This window comes from Toxorhynchites rutilus, chromosome 2 (assembly GCF_029784135.1).
Source record: "Toxorhynchites rutilus septentrionalis strain SRP chromosome 2, ASM2978413v1, whole genome shotgun sequence".
Lineage (NCBI taxonomy): Eukaryota > Metazoa > Arthropoda > Insecta > Diptera > Culicidae > Toxorhynchites > Toxorhynchites rutilus.
Genome location: NC_073745.1, coordinates 212,342,276 through 212,364,400, shown reverse-complemented (window position 1 = coordinate 212,364,400; position 22,125 = coordinate 212,342,276). Strand labels below are relative to the sequence as shown.

Sequence of the window (22,125 nt, the reverse complement as noted above, 5' to 3'; positions counted from 1 at the left end):
TAGTTTCTGAATCTCCATCTCCATCTGCTGGCGCTTGAGCTTGCACTGCTCACCGCACTGATCACAAGCAGCTTTCTTCTCTGCCAGCTTCCGATGTTTGCGCTCATTCTGCGGTTGAAATTCCAGCGACTGTGGGTTGTGTCTTTCTTCGCCAAGTCGTCGCTCTACCGCCTGGATATTCTGGCGTTCCTGCTGGCGCTTTCTGGCCAAATCTTGGTATCGATTCTGCAGTTCATCGTACTCTCTCTGTTTAGCCTGCAAATACATCTTCATGCTATTGTTCCAAGATTCGTACGGTTGACGCGTCTCGTTTTCTCTCTGCTTTAGGTTGCCAATTTTGGAGCAAAGCTTCTTCCTATCTGTCTCAAGTTGGCTGCAGGATTGGTTGAAAACAATCAAAGTGATCAATCAGCATACAACTTGAGAACGATCTAATTAAAATATTAAATCACCAAAGGACATATCTGAAAGGATCTGTATCAAAACAACACAAGCATTGGATATAATAAAAAGGACCTAACTGAAATCTACAAATATAGAGGGACTACATATTTATGTCTTCGTTCATTCCAAAAAAATGTGATGTTAGTGTCGATGATTCGTACAGTGCCAAATCAATAATTGAAGCATATATTTTCACGATTCTGTTGATGTATCATTTTGATTATAATTACGTTACTGTTTAAAATAGAATTTGAAAAAGAGAATTGAAATTTCAAAGACATTTTTCTCGAAGCTGTCACATTCGATTTAGGCCCTATTGACATTTTGATCTAGATATGTGCCTATATATAACCAAGGTGCCTAGAAGTATATCGTAAGGTGGGCCAACTTACTAGAACCACTCTTCAGCCATCTTGGAAGTCTACTGTGTTTTGTTAGTAAACAAAACACAATACGCTTGTGCCCAGGCTCGCTCGTGATCAGTGTGTCTTTTTCACGCTTCAGGCAAATAATTCTCCTTCGGCTTTCTTTCGTACTGTTTTCATATACCGCTCTCCTAACCAACTTAGTGACGAAACAGCCTCACCTAAGGATATACTTCTAGGCGTCTTAGTAGTAATGCTTGCTTTACAATGCAGGCTTTTAATCGCATGCGAAATACTCACTCGCGATATTTTTCAGGGCAGCTCTTTACAATGGTGCTCGATATCGCGCGATAATCTGTCATAATCTGTCTGTTAAACCTGCATTATATTGCCTTTATTTGTTATGGACAAGATCGTACTAGATTGGTGGAACGAAATCGTATCGCTAGAATTGTGAATGCAAGTATCAAATTCCAGTTAATTAATAATTGAAAAACTAACAAATTCAATCGAATATTAACGAAAATTTGAAAAATAATTATAATTATGCAGCAATACGCTTGCAATAAGTGGTCGACTAAGCTCTCACTTGATGAAGCGTTTCATATGTAAAGAGCTGAACATTTATTTCGATATATCGCTCCACCCATCTAGCATATATTGTTCCACCTGTCTGATGTATGTAGCACCCACGTCAAAGCAACGCGATTTTCGCGGCCAAAGCTTGGAGAGTTCTATCTGTTTTCGCACTGTCATGGGTGATTTCGCGTTTTGCTCTAATTGAAGAAAAAAAAATCTCGCTCATTGTGGATGATTGTAAATCCGGCATAACCACACTGGAGAAAATCGAATTATTGGTAAAATGTACACATTTTTAGTAAATATTACCAAAATTATGTAAAAACTATGTCAGATGCAATATACATCTCTACCAACGATTCGTACATTTTACTTCAGAGGGTAAGTAACCTTGTTGTCATATTTGGGAAGTTGCGAAATGCGCACATTGTGATTGTGATTTCTCCGGTGGAGAAGAAGCCGGGGATGCAGTACGGAGGTGAACATTTGTTTTTTTTTCGGATACTAATCAAACCAGAGCCGTCCGATATAGTAAAGTATGGACATATTTCTCGAACCGTACCTAGTACGCACCTAGTGAAATCGTATCGCTAAAACAACGTCGATGTACTTGATTCAGAAGAGGAAGAGGAATTAACTCATTAAACATTAACTCATAAAATCTCTACCATTTGATCGCACATCCGACGGAGCATGTTTTTATACGATTTGTGAGGACACATCATGGAGGAAATTGAGGTAGTGTAATTGTTTTTGCCTGATAGGAAACAAACAGATATGAAACTGTATATTTCAGACACATATCCGTAAGGACATGTGCACACAATGTTTCATGTGATGGATTCTAAGTTTTCCTGGGATGATTGGCACAAAATTCACTACGAAAATCCCCCTCGAGATTAATGGTTCTTCACGATAAGGATTCGCCCAGATACACTATTCTTCAGGAACAAGTTTGTAATATACATATTTTACGACATCAAGTCCAATGATATGGTCAGTAGTAGATGATTTTCTGTCTTTATAGCACATGTTATTCTGGGAGCGTTGTAATGAATAGTTTGGTTCGAATGGAACTTTCAACGGACAACTCAAAAACATAGATACAAATACGAACAAATACAAGTGATTAAGTTTCGTCATTGTACATTGCAAGACACTTCTCGGTCACACAATATGCTTTTGCTAATTTCAGATGATTCCTCTCCCTGAATGACGAAAAGAAACAGGATCATGATCGAGTACAGATGGCAATGGAAGAATCGTATGGGATCGACTTAGTTGACGCTGCGATTAGACCTGTTCCCTAGTACTCTGCTCGTAGAATTATTGTAATGACAATTATTGTTTTTTGTTATTTACTTATTATTGAAGAATTATCCCAACTGTATATAGAATAAGTAACTATTGATGTATTTGAAGTATGTAGAATAACATGTAATAAAACATAGCATTTTGAAAATAATTTAATTATTAACAAAATAAAATCCCTACCGAGAATACCTTACAAATGAGAAACAAAACTAGGCCAACAAATCCTATATAATTGAACCGACGTTGTGTCGATATTGATTCAACTTTGTATCAACAAATCGTGCTCTTGTTTGACATGCTGCCTGCCAATTTTTTTTGTAGGATGTACCAATGATTAGTACGGTAGAAAATGACTAGCGAATTGGTAACATGTACCAACAAATTTGTCATATTTACTAATGTTTCCTCTCAGTGCACAAACATTTCCATGAAAATAACGTTATGATAATATTCTAGTACTGCACGAACTTCAATCCCGCCATCTCACCGTTTCATGACATATTGCGCAAAATTTAAAAAAACACTCCTCTGCTTTGGATATAAACGGTCGCCATCGTAGCTATTTTGCGTAATTTTGTCTATCCTTTGTTGTAGTTTTAATATCGTTAACTTTATTTTTTTGCTATTTTCAAATTACTGATTAATTTGCTTCACTATCCTGTTGAAATCAGTTGAACAACTGTTTCTGGTGGACTATTCTTCACAGGAACCGTTGAAAGTAGAAACACGATGGATTCCAAAACATCAGATGTTCTGAAGGTGATTTTATTAAGCTAGAATCGATTGTACAGTCTTGAACCAGGTTGATTTACAGAAACAACGATACCTGGCTACACAGGCAATACAGCGAGCGGATGAAATGCGCGAGCGCAGTCCTCTGAACAAAAAATCTCCCAGAAGTGGTCGCTATTTACAATCGCCATCCGTACAGACTCGGTCCGACTCCAGCTATGAACTACAAAGCGATGGTGAATCAATGCTGCAACCCCGTCGATACAAGTCAATTAACATTACTGAGCTGGAAGAGGAGAATACAATTCACGTGCAAGCTACTCCACACAAGGAACCGTCAGATCCGCCAAAGTTGTCCTTCGAACCGAAAGAGATGAACGCTCGGTCTACTCTGGCCCAAGGTCCATCGGATCCGGCTCGTCGTAAGCTTGGGGTAGAACAAATCGCGCATGATATCCAGGAGATTCTTCATAAGAGTTTCGCGAACGAAATCCGAGAGCTTAGCCAGCGAATTCAAGGTGATGTGCATAACGATTCGGCGCTGCATTTGCTCCAAAGCGATGACCGTCCGGATGTGAGCTTACCTAAAACGGCCGATATGAGCAGGTTGTCATCGATTCGTGAGTCGCTCGCCTCCGGCCCACAGAAGGGGTCTGCCCAGACGCAGGATTTCTGGGACATTGGCGGGCCACAGGTTGACCACAGCTGGATGCAGAAAGAAATGTCCCAGCTGGAAGGGATCAGTTTTCATGCAGCAGAAGAGCAGAAAACGCGTTTGTTGGAAGATGAGATGGCATGGGAGCAGGAGAACGCAATCATCCCGGAGATGAATGCCAAAAAGCTACCGACTAATTCGTTCATGAAAGGCGTTAAGATGCCAAAAAACTTAAAGAATCATGTTGATTTCTCCTGTTTTTCCGGGTACCTCGGTCAAGACGATGTGGAACAGATGCATGCTACTCGGCTGGAGAATAGCAGCTTCTGTTCGGTGGGGGAGTATTTCAACAAAATGTCCGACAATGTCAGTGTTATGATGTCAAATGATGAAAGTCCCCCGAGGAGAACCCCTCTGCCGCTAGTAGATTTGAGCAACGTTGGTGAGTAACAAAAGTTTTCCATTTATCAGTCAAATGTTAAGAAACATTGTTGCAGGTTCCATGGACGAAGTCGCTGAGAAAGGTCCTGTTAAGGATCAGAAAGGTCAACTAAGGAAGTCGACTGGAACCGATAAAGAAAATTCCTTCAGTGTATCCAGCTTGATGAGAGCGATTAGTAAGTATTTGTTTTGCATAGAACTATTCTTTGCCATACATGCATAAACGATTTAAGTCGATTCTCTCTGATTTGAATGAAACTTTCAATATTTTTTTCGGTGCAATAGACAATCAATGCTGTGTCGGAAAACTGAAATGCTTCGTAAACGCTAATTTAGACGAACTGAAATTTTCTAGTACAGCCCATTTTTAATAGCAATTTAAAACTTTGATTCTTAAATGAATTCCTACGGCAGACAAAACGTTTTAAAAAACGATATGCTGGTAAATTTGTATCAAGTCTTGGTTGAATTTTAATAACTTAATGCACTGACCATTTACAATCAACTTTGCTAGTGTCTTAAGGCGGGTTTACATTTGGGAGATCTATAGCTATAGATAGATTTATTCACCCGAAAATAGATGTAAACGGGTGAGAATATATATGATACGCTTCTTCGATGTATATATGTATAGAATGTATAGAATAATTTCATGCATATGTAAATACTGGTGAATTTCTCACTGGTGAGAAATCACTAAAGTTGGATGCAGTTCTACTTCATGTGAATAAAGTCACCTTAAATATGAATATATTCATTATATAAGTTCGCGCTAGTGTAAACGGTTGATGCGATTTCTATAAATCTCATCATATTTCTTCACATGAACATATCACTAGTCTAAACCCACTCTTATACTCTTACTCGTCTAAATAGTTATTCGTCTTTTCGCATCTACACTCGACAAAAAAAATTGAGGAACACAGTGCGCAGTCGGAAATTTTGAGTGATTTTTGATTTATTATAACTCCGTGAAAAATCAACGCATATTGATGGGATACGCATCATTTTAAAGCTGCAACTTTCAGGTATTAGAATATTTTACGTAGGGTAGATAGGGGCAATATGACCAGGCGGAGCGAAATGGGCCACCCTTCATTTGAGCTTGTTGTTGAACCAATAACACTTATTTTCCAACAATTGGGTTAGAAATACTCTTATTAGGTACCTCCGAGAAAACCGTATTCAAATTCAATTGTTTTATAAATATATTGAAAGAAATCTCACGCTGATTATTTATCACGAAAACCATATAAGAGAAGCTGTCAACAAAATAGGTTTTGTACGCTTTATTTTGAAATTTATTACTCTGCTCTTTATATCAATTCGTACTGGTATTATTTCTGAACATTTCCACTGATTCATTGCGCTGCTTTGCCGTTTCATGTAAAAGATCAGTTCATTTTTATTGAGCGTAAATGTACGGGGCGGAATGGTCATACCTGCTTGGGGCAGTATGACCAGGATGTTTTCAACATAACCTGTAAATACAGTTGCCAAAAATTGTAAACATAGTTGGAAATAGCTAGATGTGAAATCATGGTGCGGAATTATACCATAACATCGGATCGTAAAAAAAGTGGTCACAGACCAGCTTGAACGCGGCAATGGAAGCAGTGAAGAGTGTACGTCAGTGCGACATGCAGCCTTAGTGCATTGTGTCCCGTGAGAAACACTTTAACGTTATTTACATTGTTCAGATCCTTTGCAGCTCCAACTGTTCGGATCATTTGGTAATGTTTTTACGACGGAGCAATATTCTCGCTATGGAACAACGGTTCTTCGAGAGAAATCCGGAAGCTGGCGTATGATTTGGCCGAAAGAAATGATATTCCTCACTCTTCCAATAGCCAAAGCAGTTAACCGGCATAGATTGGTTGACTGGTTTTCGAAAGCACCACCTACAACTCTCTCTTCGGACACCAGAAGCAAACCCCGACGCCAGGGCACAAGGATTCAATCGAATTGCAGTCGGGAAATTCTGCGATTTACTGGAGGGCATACAGCAGAAATACGACATTCCGCCAGTAAGACAATTGAACGTCGATGAGACATCAGTGATTCCAGTAACTATCTCTTATCAATAAGAGAAGCAAGTCAACTAAAAATTATTATCTTCGTTCAACAGGCGCAAACCAAAAATTCCAAAATTCTAGTAATGCAGGGAAAAAGACAGTTGAGCGCTATAACATCAGCTGAGCGCTAGGTGCTTAACACGGAATAACGATCATAGAATCTTCCATGTTGCTACTGTCGGCAAAATTCAGTTCCTCTGCGGGCGATGGATCCAATGCTATCGATGCCACTCGTGGGTACATAACGGCACATATATTCTCTGCTCCTGCTTTAAGTAACGAAAAATTGCAGTCCAATCACTTTGATCACAATGTTATTTTTTATACATGCTTACTGAATGAATCCCAATGAAATATACGCGATAGTTGCAAAATAGAATAAACTTTCCTTTTATGAACTTGTTAAATTATTTCCTAGCGAAAACATGCTTAAAAGATTGAATCAACTAATATGGTCATATTGCCCCGGCCTATTTTGCCCCGTAGTGCTTTCGATCGACGGAAATGTAACACATTTTTAAAAGTGTAAATTTTCCACAAAAATCTTTTTAGAGCATATTTATACAATTTACATCGTTCAACAAGGTTTCAAATCGTGAGGTTTTAACATGTAGCATAATTTATAAACGTTTTTACATTGTTTAGGACGTTTCGTTCTTAGGGGGACCATATTCCCCCTATCTACCCTACATGTTTTTGTCTTGGTGTGTGTAGGTTAGGGTGTCAATGAATGTATGGGAAAAAATCGACCCTAAAATTTCAAAAAGTTACGCTATACAAAATATTCGCCACCTCGAAAAAACACCCTATGCCGAATTTCAGCTCAATCTGATTTGAGGGAGAGTGGCACAAAGTGGTTAAAGTTTGAGTTTTTTTGAAATTCGTTCGGTAGGTCTGTCCACATACCACGTGGACAACTTTAGGTGAGGTAGGGGGTAATAAAATGTCCACGATTGTCCATGGAGAGGGGGGAGGGGGTATAAACTGAGTCCACGTGGACAGGAATTTTTTTTTTTGAATACAACCCCCTATACATTTAAAATTAATAAACACACATTCCACAATTTCTCTCTGTCAATAAACGGATTGAGCCGCCTGAGAGGGCTACCCAGTAAAACGTCCATATATTTTTTTCTCATATCATTGATCCTCTTCAGTGAAATCTGTATAATAAAAGTATCTGATGTGAATGACCAAACTATTTCCTATGATCGAACTTTTACAGTTACGGGGTATGGATAGATCCTCATTAGGGTGGCAGCGAAAATGGTCATGTCAAATTTCAAAAACCGACCATGTACATTTTGTTTATTGGCCCAAAAAATGATGAAAGTTTCAGCTTAATCGGACATGATTTAAGGGTACCTCAAAGCGCTTAAAGTTTTGATTTTTTGATCCTCGAACATCTTCAAAAAGAGGGTAAAGGAAATTTAAAAAATCGATTTTTTTTTCGATAGTAAATTACTTTAAAATGCATAAACATCGAGAACTGGTGTTATCTCAAAAAAAAAAAATTTGCATGAGATTATCCATGCATCACTAGTCGTCATCTTAAAACAATTGAGCCAGTGTTCTGATAAAAATATACATGCAATTAGGTAGCTGATTCCGAATATTTTAGGAGGTCATAGAGGATCATATTTGATGAAAAAATCCTACGCATATGGTTAACTCTCAACAAGAATTATTGAACTTTTATTGGGCCTAATTTTATGTCTTGAACTGACTCTCATTTGGAAAGCACGCTACTTAGAATAATTATACTTATATTCGACAGATGAGGAATTTTGCGTAGAATACTACTTAGACACTCAATGCAGAATGGTCAATAAACAGTTGAGAAAATATAAATATTGAAAATATTTTAATACGCTATTAGTACTCTCTGAAAATTCCCCGAACTATTGCGGAGAAGGTTTCGTATTACGCTGGCGACTAAAAGTGAATCGAGTGTGTAAATGAACCGACATATCCTGTGACCGATGGTATTCCGAAGTGGGCAAAGAACTACACTCGACAAAAAAAATAGAGGAGCAAAATGCGACATCGAAGGTTTTGAGTGATTTTTGAAACGTTGTAACTCTGTTATAAAATAATGCATTCGTCGAAGCAACAAATGGACCTTGTATAAAATATTTTCAAGTTTGCGATGGGCAGATTTGACTATCGATTTGCTGTGCGTTCATTATTTCATGAAATATTCTTATATAATTTTTCATTCGATAGAGAATACCTCTGTAGTAAATATTTTTACTGAAACTTTCTATGAATCAAATGGAAGTGAAATAACCAGGTTGATTGAATTGTTGTTGATGATGATGATGGTCTCGCCTCCTTCCCCTACAGAGGTTTGAGCAAGACGAGTTATCTAAAAGATATTATTTTGTTTTCTCAGCATTGAAATCAGTTTAGCAAAAAAAAAGGAACTGATTTTATTTACAGATTTAAGTTAAAAAAATTACAATGTCAAAAGACAAGCCAATACTCAGTCTTGTCCGCCACAGAGCCGATACGGTCCCGACAATGCCCTTGCAGCCAAATGGTCCACCAAAGCACAAGTCCAACCGCCAGCCTTATTTTGGATTGACTTTAAATATCCCCATCCAGAGAAATCGAGAAATTTTTCTTTACGAACAATTTCTAGACCGGCTCTTACAAAACATTTGAATTCTTATCTATTATATCTGTACAACGTGCGCGACGCTCAAACTTTTGTAGACTACTTTTAATTTTTTTTAAACTACTACAATATAAAAACAACAAAATAAAAATGAAAATAGTCCATCATCACCTAGATCATGACAGACATAATAGAGACGAATACCAATTAAGAAACAAAAAATATAACACAGAAGAAAATTGTTCAAAATCGTCTAAACAATATTTGAAAAAAGATTTCGTCAGGTCATACATTGAAAATAATAAAAACAAAAAAAATAAAAAAACTGTTCACTTTAAGATATCCGTTCGTATAAAACTTCGTCAGTTAAAATCGTTATCAAAATAATAAAAAATTTTGGCTGTTAGGAAAATACAGCTTTAACGTGTAAAATACAGTTTCTCTTAAATTCTGCTAGTGTTGTTGCACGTTTAATATGTCTTGGCATCGAGTTGAAAACATTTAAAATATAGAGAATTTTGTGAAGCACATGTTAAGAAATGGGAATACATTTTCAAAATCTATAGAAGCTTTGAAAGCGAACCAAAAACGCTTTATCTTTTCTTGAAATTCTTTTCAATTGATAAAAAATAATAATTTATGTATATAAAATTGTTCTGTTCGTTACAAAAACTCGAAAAGTTCGGCACTGACACAATATACAATCCACTTCAAAGATTATTGCTGATACTGCCAACGTCTCAAGAAGCTTTAAGATTTCCAGATGGAATAAGCACACTTCTGAAACCTATATTACGTATATAACGTATTGAGTATATTGAATATGTGTGATAGGAACACATTTCTTTGTAGGGGAAGTGGGGGCATAGTGGTCACCCTAAGAAATATGCCTATTTCCAGCGTCCACATACCGATTTAGTTCCCGTTTCTCGAAGAATATTATAGGTCAACTCATTGTTGTTCAAGATATCAAAACGGCTTTTATTATAAAAATTCAAAGTAGTACACTTTTCATCATCAGAAAAAAAGGTGTAAAATCGAACTTTTTTTTTTGCTTGGAGGTAAAGTGGTCACCTAGTGGGGGCAAAGTGGTGACCCGCACATATCAAGCTAAATGGGATAGATTCATGCGTTTTTTTCGTCCAAATTTGTTCAAATCATATTTGAGATAGTAGGTACATGTATGAAATAAGCTTGGCCTATTCACCTAGAGTCTCAATTTAAATTTTCTCTTGCATACAAAAACGTAGTAAGAAACACATAACGTTCCGCATAATGAGGCTTGGTTTAGTTGGAGTGGCATATTTATTTATCCACGGTCAAAGCCATAAAAGGATCTTCTGCAAGAGCAGAATGTGATGAGGTATATCAGTTTTAGTAAACAGAACATTGTAAGTTGTTATTCACCTATGACCACTTTGCCCCCAAACATGAAAATAATTTCTATGCTAATTAATTTCTGAGATTAAACAAAATATCTGTTCACCTCCCCTAGAATATGTGAACAGTCGTCCAAACTGATGATTTGTCCAACATATCCGATTGAATAAACTAAATTTCACGAGAAATTCCTTAGATACCATGCGCATAGAACTACGGCCGAATGGCTATCGAGAGAGTAATTTCTGTTTTTATTTGTATTTCGACATGCGACAGCTCTACTGAAGTACAGGGTGACTCAAAAGTCATTAAATTCTTCAATCAGATGGTGACTATCAATACGGCATCTAAAGTCAATAGTTATACTACCAAACAAGCAGGTGACCCCCCATGCCTTTGCCCCCCATGACCAATTTGCCCCCACTACCCCTAAGTGTTTAAAAATCGTGAACTTAAATTGTATCTGATAATGATTTCAAATCCGGTCATTTTTATTCTTCTTCTTCTTCTTTTTGGCTTTAAGAGGGTTTAAACTTTTCAGTTCATTCGCCTCTACCATTTTTATTCGTTTAGCATTGCTCAAGATATGTCTTCAGAGTTGTGTAATTTATATTCGGATGCGGATTGTTCAACTGTATTTTGCACGTTTCCTTGTTGGAAAACCAAATAGGCTTTACAACGTCGCAGATAATAGAAAAACAAAGTATTACAAGTATTTCAAAATTAAACTCATATGAAATACATGCTTTGTTTTGCTACTCATTTCTCTGTCAAAAAACTTCAATGTGCCACAGCAAAGCGTGGCAGGGTACATCTAGTAAAATTCGAAACAAAATAAACTTAAATAGAATTAAAATTTATTTTATGCGCAATCATGTCATTTCCTAAATTATTCTAATAAAATAAGGAAAAATGTCCACGTGGTCAACAGGGGGAGGGGTATGAAAATGTCCACGCTTGTCCACGAAAAGGGAGGTCGTGCTTTTTCTGTCCACGTGGTATGTGGACAACCCCTTTCATTGGGAGGCGAAAATAATAATGGATATTCAGGTGGAATAAACATGCTTTCAAAATCAAAAATATGAATGAAAATTTACTTTAACGTATCGTTTTTTTAAATTTTATGTGATGAAATAAGAGTTTTTTCTTCCGAAATTGCATAAACATATTGAACGAAAACTGATTTTTAATTACAATAGTAATTATTTGTGGAACAAACAGGAAATGCTTCGACATAAGGTTAATGGAGTGTCAGGACTACATGTGTTAGGTAATCAAACAATACGGAGTAGAAATTTTCATTCAAACTTTTATATTTTTACACTGATCTTTTTACACTGATCTGATAGAGAATAATTTACCTACCAAGCACTAATATCGCCACCAGACGTCGACACTGTACATTTTTCATCGCAAATATAAACAAACCAGACTATATAACGCACACCAACGAACCGCCACTTTGGTGAAACTGAAATCGTTTTTTTTATTACAGAGTCAGCTTGGAACAGACTCAGTTTTAAAAACGAATTCGCTATAAGTTGATTTCGTTAGGTGCGCAAAAGTTTTCAAAATGGCGACGAAAGAACAGTGCGTGCGGAAAAAAGTTTTGAGCGAGTGCTTCGAGAATAAGGATCTGTCGCATCGTGCCATCGGGAAAAAGTTGAAATCGCGAATTCCACGGTGTCTGGTATCAAGAAACGGTTCGAAGAACGTCTATGCGCAATCATTGGATGTTCCCGAGAACCTCCGGACACAGAGGATGTCGAAATTCGCCAAGAACTTTTTAATTTGGCGGTTTCTCCCTCTCTTGAAGGCTAACGACGGTCCGACGACTTTCTGGCCAGATTTGGCATCATGCCACTACACGAAGGACGTGCAGGAGTGGTATAAGGCGATTGATGTCAATTTCATGCCGAATGATTTGAATAGCCCAAAAACTACGGAACTGCATCCAATAGAAAAATTACTGGGAAGGAGCAGCTTCTAAAATGACCTAAAGTGGTGAAGAATTAAGAAGTGATGGATATCAAATGGGACTATCCGTGTACCGCTGAAATATTTCATACCATAAGGCTGAAATATTCCGTAGCAATTGGCATCAATCTACTTCCTCTGTATTGTCTTTTGTTAAGCTTACTATAATAAATAGATTCCATACACAACGTAGAACGTAATTGGAAGGTTCAGTGTTTATCGCTCCTAAAAGTCCGTTTTCCCCGTAATTTTTGCTGGTTGCTGCTATTTTGCTTCGTTGGGAGTACTTTCTACTTAGTGGTTAGTGTGCTAGGTGTGCTGAACTAGATCGCCTGCTGCTGCTTCGCCAGATTCACCAGTTCTTTGGACACTCCACTGCCGATGCACGTGTCGTGTCACTGCTGGACCGTCCAGAGCTAGACATCCCCGAATCGTTGCCCGTTGCCCGTTGCCCGTCCCGTTGAACCACCCGGTGAGCCCCCGTTACCAAACAAGAAGAAATGAAGAAAGCATGGGTAAATATGCAAAAAACTGTCAATTCGGATGCCATACAGAACCTTATGGCTGAGGTCAAGGCCAAGGTTCGGACATTTGGATATAAAATCGAAATAAATTAAATGGATGATACCATAATCTAACTTTAATAGTTTCTTTTTACTCACTGAAATTTTGTGATAATGGAATAAAAACTCAAATTTTGAGAATGGTTTTTTTCATTATTTTTTTTTCTTACATGTTCACTTTTTAGAGTTTTATTTTACACCCTATAACTTTATATTGAACGAAGTCATACATTAAAACAGTCCTGATTCGCAATAATCAAATTTCCCTTGAAAACAAATATCTCCCGCATCCGTGAAGTTGAAGGTTTCATTAAATTTGGAGAGGGTCATGCAACATTTAGGTTGTTTCGACCGATTCCACTTGAAATGCTTTAAAACATAATAATTTGATAAAATAACAATATTTTTCTTGATAGATTCTGTCCAACTGGAGGATTCTCCAACCGGCTTCATCAACAAACTCACACAAGTTCGAAGAGCAAAATCCAGCATCCCCCCACCAAACAACACAGCCGCTACGTCACAAGCGCTCTATAAAACAAATTCCCTCAAAGCGGATCTCAGTCCGGTAGTGCAGAGCAAATCATTCATTCGTGAATTGGATGAAGCAAAATCGCGTGCACCCAAAGCCAGCACTCTATCGGACACTGCCAGCTTCACGGAATCACTACTAGAGTCGTCTGCTTTCGTTCCGATAAAAGCTAGCAGTAAGCCAGCGGATTTGTCAGTTCCGGCTTCTGTAGTTTCCTCCAGCGTATGCAGTGCCAAAAAACCACTTTTGAATACATATCGTGTTTCAACAGCCACAAAATTATCCGAACCACAGTTGGATTTACCACCGATACCCGTAGTTCGGGAGCCTCCCAAGTGTCAGAAGCAGATCCAGCTGAGCGCAACACCAGCCAAGCCCAATCGAAAGAGGAGATCTAGTTCCGCAACTCGACAAGAGCTGCAACATGCCGAAGAATCCCGCGAGGAAGCTCTTACAGAGGCCTACATGAAACGTTCGCGTTCACCGAGCAATGAAGCGGAACTGAAAGCGGTTTCAAATCATTTGGTACCATACCACGAAACACCGAAGGGAACTATCCCTCCACAGCGTGGTTTCGGCCAAGGGCAAAAATCTTTCCTCTCGCCAGAGCCACGCTCACGGGAAACGCAAATGTTTGGCAGCCGGTCGCCATTCAATTCGCCCAAATCAATCGCTTCCAGCTTCGAGTCGGAGACGACTGCGAATGCCAAATCGCCAAGCTCTGCAAGATTGAACCTGATGAACTCACATCATCGATCGGCTTCGCAGTGGTCTGTAACGAACAGTGAATTTAGTCACAAAGATGGAGTCCTACCGCTGAAAGCGACCCACAACGAAATTTCGTGGGGAAGCACAAGACTTCGGCGGAACGAGAAGAAAACGATGCAGATCAAGAATACTTCTCATAAAAAGTTAGTTATCAAGGCCACCATTACCGGACCCGGCTTCCAGTTGTGCGGAACGGAGCATAGCGGAATGTTGGTATTGCACGGTCAAGAATGTCGTACCATAAGGGTCGATTTTTGTCCAACCATGATCGGACCGGCGGTCGGATTGTTAAGCTTTCAACCACCCAATGATTGCTATGCTCAGCGGGTGGTTTCACTGTACGGTTACGGCGGAGAAGCTTCCATTCGGGTTGAAGGGATCCAGAAGGGACCGAGCGGACCGTACTTGGAACTTGGGAAAGCCCGAAACATGGGACGGCCTTTGGAGAGATCGTTCTCGCTGTTCAATAAAGGTAGTCTGCCAGCATTTGCCCGTATTGGAATCGACAAAAAGGGTATCGACAAAACATTCCTCGCCTCCGCTATTTACGTTCAACCGCAGAAGGTTATCATCCCTCCGAACAGTTATGCCCATATCAAAGTTATGTTCAGACCGCGCAGACAGGAAGTCGAAAGTATCCTCCAGAAACAGGTCGATGTTCTGTCTCTGACCAACCTGCACGTACTCTGGGGTGATGAACCTACTCGGCACCGAATTCGAAAGGCGATAGCCCTCGTCAAACGTAACGATCTACAGGAAAACAAACTTGATCCGTTGAAATCTGTTTGTGAGGAGTTTCCAAATGAGCACACTTTCGCCGAGTTGGAATCATTCACGGAAAACATCTATGCAGCCATTCACGAATTGTTTCTCACCTTCCGAGAGTACGAGCTGGTTCTCACCGTGGATAGGGCGCTGGATGAGACGATGATCGATCTGACACTGTGCGAGGACAGTGGCGCACTGTTCAAAACTATGTGTGCCTCTTCCGAAGCCGGATCTCCCCGTTTCCCGGATGAAATTTCACCCGGTGTTGCGGCCATCCAATCGACGACGAAACGGGAAAGTGGTGAATCTTGGAGTGTTCGTCCAACTTTTCTCGAATTTCGACCCGACGAAAGGACCAAACAATTCGTCATCAAAAGCAACCTGTACTCGACTCAAAGCTTCAACATCAATTCCAACTTCAGACCGTTGTTTGAGATCACTCCAACCGAGGGACCACTTCGTCCGGGTCAGGAAGTGATGGTGAACGTGAACTTCTTGATGGGTCCTCCGACGCAGCAGCAAATTATTCTAGTGGTATGTGACATTGCCGCCAGCCTCGTTATATTGTAATCTGAGTTTCGTTTTCCGTTTTAGGTTTACATCAAAGACGAGAAAATCACAATTCCTGTCTATGTTCGCAATCGGAGTCGTGCTGATGTAGGAATGTACTGAAAAAGAAGAGACTGCTCATACTCGCCTAATTCATTATGATAATGGAATGATAACTGTTATAGTGATCGAAAACAGTTTTCTATTTAAGCTTATTAATGCACTTTTATAAGTTCTTTTAATTCCGTGTGGAAAATCGTTCAATTTTATTTATGTTAATAAACTTCTAAGGATATTGGAGAATTGCATCGATTTTGTGTTCTGATATGTCAATAAATTGAGAAATTGTTAGTCACGGTAAGGTGGCTCTGTTAACATATTAAGGACCGGAAAGAAATCTGTAAGTCATACGCCTGGGACCGCGCGTTTTGACTTGCGTGAAGTTAGCGGATAAAAGTTTTTGTGGCGTGCAAGTTTCTGTTCAACGTCTTGCTGGATTTAATGAATAATGAATTATTCCACATCGGGACATCGGTAAGATGCTGGGAATCGTCCAATCCACGGTCAGCAGAGTACTAAAACGATACTTCGAGAACATAACCATCGACCGGAAGGTGAAGAACGGCAAAAATGGATGCTCCGTCAGTGAAAAAGATCACAAGCGCGTAGTTAAGAAGTTTAGACGAGATCCGAGAAGTTCGGTCCGGGATGTCGCCAATAAGCTGAATTTGTCAAGTTCATTCGTCCAGCGGACCAAGCAGCGGGAGGGCCTGCGTACATACAAGGTTCAGAAGGCTCCTAACCGCGACGACAGGCAAAACATGGTGGGGAAGACGCGAGCCCGGAAGCTGTACACCAAAATGCTGACGAAGCCGCATTGCCTGGTAATGGACGACGAAACCTACGTCAAAGCGGACTTTCGTCAGTTTCCGGGCCTGTTGTTCTTCTCCACAGAGGACAAATTCAGCGTTCCGGAGGAGATTCGCAAGCAGAAACTATCCAAGTTTGTCAAAAAGTACATGGTGTGGCAAGCGATCTGCTCTTGCGGAAAGCGGAGCGCCCCCTTCGTGATGACCGGCACGGTGAACGGGCAGGTTTATTTTAAGGAGGGCCTACAGAAGCGCTTACTACCACTATTGAAGCAGCACGAGGGCCCGATCATCTTCTGGCCGGATCTCGCTCCGTGCCACTATTCAAAGAACGTGTTGGAGTGGTACGAAGCCAACGGGGTCACCTTCGTGCCAAAGGAAATGAACCCGCCCAACGCGCCGGAGCTTGGCCCAATAGAGAAATATTGGGCGATTATGAAGCAGGCCCTCCGGAAGAACCCAAAAGTTGTCAAATCGGAGGCGGACTTCAAGAGAAAATGGATTTCTGTTCAAAAAAAACTACAACCTGACGTTGTACAGAACCTTATGGACGGGGTAAAGAGGAAGGTGCGAGCATACGGGCTTGGGCTCGAAGTATGAATAAAAAGAAAATGCCAAAACTTGTTTAATAGTTTTTATTTTACTGTCTAAAATTTTCAAAAGGATCGGTCTACTGGGCGAATTTCTACAGCGTTTTTTCCGTGATGCAATTTGATGTGACACACCCTTTAAATTGATTTTTTATTCCTCTATTCCACGCCGCGAATAACGTGAGATGCTCAAACTCATGTCGTAGTCACCTGCTCTATTCTTGAAGGCGGGTGAGAGGTTCATTTCTAGGTGAGCGAAAGGATGAATTATTACCGACTCGATGTTCATTTAAGTATCTGTCAATTCATTTACGTTATTTTCGTTTACATGATTTCGCTCGGGCATTCCGTTTAGATTTCTGGAGTATTCGATTAAAGTATTCTTGGGAAACAACATCAGCTGATTCTTTTGAATTTGTTTCTTTGTCTGACACAACTTTTAGTTAGCACTTTTAATAACCAATCTATTAAGGTAAGATGTTCCGAAATACATTTTTTTCTATTGTAGATTTGTGAGGTATTTTCGAGTGTTGAAGGACTTGTTTCGTCACCTTGTGAACATCGTTGAGAGAGAACTGGGATCGACAATAAATTCAACATCTGTTTTTCTGATAATAAAACTCGCCGCCACCATGAGATTCTTAGTTGAAGGGAGCTATCAAAAAGGCGCCGGAAACGACTTTTTCGTGGGTATAGCACAATCTAGCATGTCCAAAGCACTTTCACAAGTAATTGACATACTCATGACTAAAGTACGCCTAGATGCAATCAAGTTTCCTATGGAAGAAACAGAAAAAAAAGCGATCAAGTTGGCATTTTTCCAGAAGTCAGGTTTTCCTAGGTTTTCCAGGTTTCCCGTTCGTGGATGGGACGCACGTTGGAATCTTTCGTCCAGCGTCCGATATTCAGTACTTGTATTTCAATCGGAAAGGATATCACAGTCTCAATGTATTGATTGTAAGTATAACAATAAGTGTAAATTTCAAGTACAAATTATTAATCACATTAATTATTTCAGGTTTGTGATCATCAATTAATGATACGATACGTTGATGCAAACTATCCAGGATCTAGCCACGATAGCTTTATTAGGAATGCTAGTTCATTGGATAGTTACCTTTCAACAAATTATCAACGTGGAGAAAGAAATACTTGGCTGCTAGGTAGAATCGTTTTTAATTGTATTATGAAATTTCTAAAAGACTTCATTTACATATTATAGGTGATGCTGGATATCCTCTGAAACCATATTTGATCACATAATTTCGAATTTATTCCAATTCTTCTGCTCCGGATAAATCTAAATTCAATTAAATTTTATCGAAGACCAGAGAAACCGTGGAAAGGTCAATCGAAGTGCTAAAAAATGTTTTCCGTAGCGTATTGGGCACAGAACAATTACACTACAAACCAGGGAGTGTCCATTGATCATAGAAACGTTTCGTGCCCCCTAAAATCTTCACATGCCAAATTTGGCTCCATTTGCTTGATTAGTTTTCGAGTTATGCAGAAATTTGTTTTTCATTTGTATGGCAGCCCACCCTTATGGCGGGTTTACACTAGGGCGATCTATAGCTATAGATGGATTTATTCACCTTAAAATAGGTGTAAACGGGTGCGAATAAATATGAAACACTTATTCTAGGTATATATAACTTGAATAAATTCAGCATATGTAAACGCTTGTGAATTTCTCACTGGTGAGAAATCATTATAGTTGGATGTAGTTCTACTTCAGGTGAATAAATTCACCGAAAATATGAATATATTCATTATAGAAGTTCACGCTAGTGTAAACGGTTGATGCGATTTCTATAAATCTCATCATATTTCTTCACATGAATATATCACTAGTCTAAACCCACCCTTAGAGAGGGTGGAGTGCCTAACCACCATAGAAACATTTATTGTCCCTTAAAACCTCCACATGCCAAATTTTGTTCCCTTTGCGTGATTAATTCTCGAGTAATGCTGAAATTTGTGTTTCATTTGTTTCATTTCATTTTCAGGGGGGATGGGTCTCAAACTATCACGAAAACCTTCCCCGGCCCCAAAAACCCTTACACACCAATTTTCATGTCGATCGGTTCAGTAGTGTCCGAGTCTATAAGAATCAGACAGACAGACAGAAATCCATTTAAATATATATATATAGATTATGTAGCTAACATATATATATACTTGTCTGTTGTAAATGATGTTACTCAATTCAAGCTCAATAAATAAAGTTAGAATTATTGAATTTATAAAATTTGAATTATTGTTTCATTTTGAAGTTTTGAATTTCTTAAACCACATCAACCGGCGCAAGGAAAAAAATTACAAGTTGAATAAAGTACCTGAATGTAATGTTTTCGCGACTAAGATAATGATTATAAAGTATATGGTCTGATCCAAATCAAGGGGAGAAATCTAAACTATTGTTGAATTCAGGATGAACATAGTTTTGACGTAGGGCTACGTCTTTCGTTTCTGTACCGGGGTGTAAGTTCAATGTTTTGAAAACGAGAGAGTGACGCTGGAGTGCAAGATTTTGAACGTTAATACCTCTTTGTCGGCTGAACGGAGTGGTATGATAATCATTTCATTCGAACGACAAAATATGCAAGAGTTATATAATCGTGAATTATTGATCCGAAAACATGTTCCAATAGTTATAAAATTGCTTTGAAAACAAGCTATTGGAACCATATTAAAAATGGCGCACACTCTGGCAATCCATTTAGTCGAAGCGGCATTGTGAGATGAGGACGGTCGCACTCAGACGCCTACGCAATATGCTCTTCTTTTCCAATTCCATTTCTCTTCTGCAGTTGGACCGAACGGAGCGGGAATCTAGGTATCGATGATAATTCGATACCGATGGGTGCCATTGACTACGAATTTGATAGTGAAGAATACGAAATGTTTGATATGGTGTAGTGGATATTATTTCATCATGTTATAACTCCAAACACACTCCTCAATTCACAGAAGCTCCCTTCAGCCAAAAATCAAATGAAAAAAGATTTGAAGAATGCATCGAAATTTATAAAATAACTCTGAAAGTTTTAGTGGCCCATGAGTTTGCGTTGTTTTATAGACGCAGCTGAAGATGGTTGATTCATGATTCATTCTTGTTCTCGTGAGAATAATACACTAACGGACCGACACATTTTTCTTGTATTACACACATTGCGGTTCCAGGCGATTATATATTTGTTCCCCACTACCATTATCTGATTGATAACGCATAAAATCAACAATTCCTATATAACCAAGTACTATATTGAGCAGAACGAACAGCCTCGGATAGAACGACAACATCCAGGACTCAACTGGAGTCGAATATGGCGCAACATCGCATTGAAACAAATCTCATCGGGACATCACAGTGCATTATACCTAATAGTCAACGAAAGGATACAGCACAGAAAGCTTATGCACTCCATACAGCGGGCAGATGGAACGAACTGCCTTCATTGTAATGAAATGAAAGAGACATTAGCGCATAAAAAAGGGAGTGCCCACGAGTTGTGGCAGCTTGCGCAAGAATGCAGCGGAATACGGCAGAGATCTTGGGAAGATGGCAACAACTATCGTGTGGAGACTCACTGAGACCGTCATTGAATCGTATAGGAAAAATTGAAAGAGATATTTTTTTTCATTCTTTATTTTTGAGACCTTCAGCCTCCTGGGTTGGTTCGTCTCAGATTAAAAGAGATAAATTATTAAGAAACTTTAGTAACTATGTGAAATACATAAATGACACTAACGGTATATGTAATTCCAATTGCGAATATGGAATTTTATTGAGATATGTATTATAAATTTTTATTTACAGAATAAACTTCACATTGCGAAAAAAAAAATCTTCACGGTATAAAAATCGACGACGTACGTCCTATTTAATACTTCTTTTTTTTCTTTGATTCTGCTCTACACTATGCTTGCTTCTTGCATATTCTGAAGATGCATTCTGTGGCGAAAAAAATTGTTTAACACAGTAGCAAAATAGAATCTGAGGTTGGCCAAGGGCCTTAAATTTGCTGAGACAGCGAACACCTCGAAGCCAAATTTCGCTTCGGTGTGGACGGATACAACAGCAGCGCCTCACAGTCTTGGACCACCGACCAGAAATTCTTCCGAATGGCAGTGAATTATAATTTGGAAAACATCGTTTTATGTTTTAATTCATAACCACAGGTTTCGGTCGACTTCAAATTGAAAACGAAGAAGATCATTCATAATAAGAATGAGGCCAGAGCCACTGGAGGAGGTCCTAACAAAATGTATACTTTTTCGACCTGTGAAGAAGCTATAATTAACTTGCTGTCGCTAGACAAAGCCGTTAACGACGAGGGTAATTATTGATAGATTATACTTATTTTCCAATATAACTGAGCATCTTCTCTCACTTATAGGTACAGTTTTCGGTCTGCCGATGCCGATTAATCTGGAGGAGGAAAAATTCCTATTCAAGAAGGAATACCTCCTCCGTGAAGAGCAACATGCTTTGGAGTACCGGCGCACTGTTTTAGTATATAAAAAGAAAAAGCTTGGTTTTGACGTAGGACTACGTCTTTCATTTCTATACCGGGGTGTAAAATCAAAGTTTCGAAAACGAAAGCGTTACGCCGGAGACCGAGATTCTGAGCGTTAATAGCTCCTAAACAACTGAACTAAACGGTATGATAAACACTTCATTCGAAAGATAAAATGTCTACGCGTTATATACTTGTTACTTTTTGATCTAAAAACTTTTTTCAATATTCTTATATTGCTTCGTTTATCATGAAAGCGCGGATGAACGCTGTCACCAAGAGCCTGTTTGTGCACCTTAGTCCAGAAGGGAATCCATCAGGAGAAGAGTGATGCCACAAACGGTTCCCCGGGAAGAGATCGGAGCAGCCGCCACACACACA

At 39.1% G+C, this 22,125-nt stretch overlaps 2 protein-coding genes and 1 long non-coding RNA gene across 5 annotated transcripts; all 3 read left to right on the top strand.

Annotated features, from left to right (window-relative positions):
• The first annotated feature begins 1,552 nt into the window (after positions 1–1,552).
• Positions 1,553–2,765, top strand: LOC129771891 (uncharacterized). Its single transcript, XR_008742497.1, has 5 exons — positions 1,553–1,769; positions 1,906–2,126; positions 2,185–2,345; positions 2,416–2,513; positions 2,584–2,765. It is a non-coding gene; the product is annotated as an uncharacterized LOC129771891 (long non-coding RNA).
• A 443-nt stretch (positions 2,766–3,208) lies between these two features.
• LOC129769477 (uncharacterized) lies at positions 3,209–16,070 on the top strand. 2 transcript variants are annotated; one of them, XM_055771774.1, is made up of 6 exons: positions 3,209–3,270; positions 3,374–3,461; positions 3,517–4,531; positions 4,587–4,706; positions 13,562–15,747; positions 15,808–16,070. In XM_055771774.1, exons 2-6 carry the CDS (start codon positions 3,432–3,434, stop codon positions 15,883–15,885), a joined length of 3,429 nt encoding a protein of 1,142 aa, XP_055627749.1. In that variant the 5' UTR covers positions 3,209–3,270; positions 3,374–3,431; the 3' UTR covers positions 15,886–16,070. The 2 variants fall into 2 exon arrangements, with proteins under 2 accessions (XP_055627749.1, XP_055627748.1); XM_055771773.1 differs by having other exon boundaries at positions 3,219–3,461.
• Positions 16,071–16,225: 155 nt separating this feature from the next.
• On the top strand, positions 16,226–19,560 carry LOC129769478 (uncharacterized). 2 transcript variants are annotated; one of them, XM_055771777.1, is made up of 4 exons: positions 16,226–17,471; positions 17,730–18,178; positions 18,240–18,384; positions 18,444–19,560. In XM_055771777.1, the coding sequence occupies exon 1, from the start codon at positions 16,302–16,304 to the stop codon at positions 17,229–17,231; it is 930 nt and encodes a 309-aa protein (XP_055627752.1). In that variant the 5' UTR covers positions 16,226–16,301; the 3' UTR covers positions 17,232–17,471; positions 17,730–18,178; positions 18,240–18,384; positions 18,444–19,560. The 2 variants fall into 2 exon arrangements, with proteins under 2 accessions (XP_055627752.1, XP_055627750.1); XM_055771775.1 differs by having other exon boundaries at positions 16,226–18,178.
• Positions 19,561–22,125: the final 2,565 nt, after the last annotated feature.

Excerpts from the sequence above, each read along its gene's own strand:
- LOC129769477 (XM_055771774.1), top strand. The coding sequence starts at position 3,432 with ATGGATTCCAAAACATCAGATGTTCTGAAG. Across the intron at positions 4,707-13,561 it reads CAGCTTGATGAGAGCGATTA|ATTCTGTCCAACTGGAGGAT; the intron begins GTAAGTATTTGT and ends TTTTCTTGATAG. Across the intron at positions 15,748-15,807 it reads AGCAGCAAATTATTCTAGTG|GTTTACATCAAAGACGAGAA; the intron begins GTATGTGACATT and ends TTTCCGTTTTAG.
- LOC129769478 (XM_055771777.1), top strand. The coding sequence starts at position 16,302 with ATGCTGGGAATCGTCCAATCCACGGTCAGCAGAGTACTAAAACGATAC.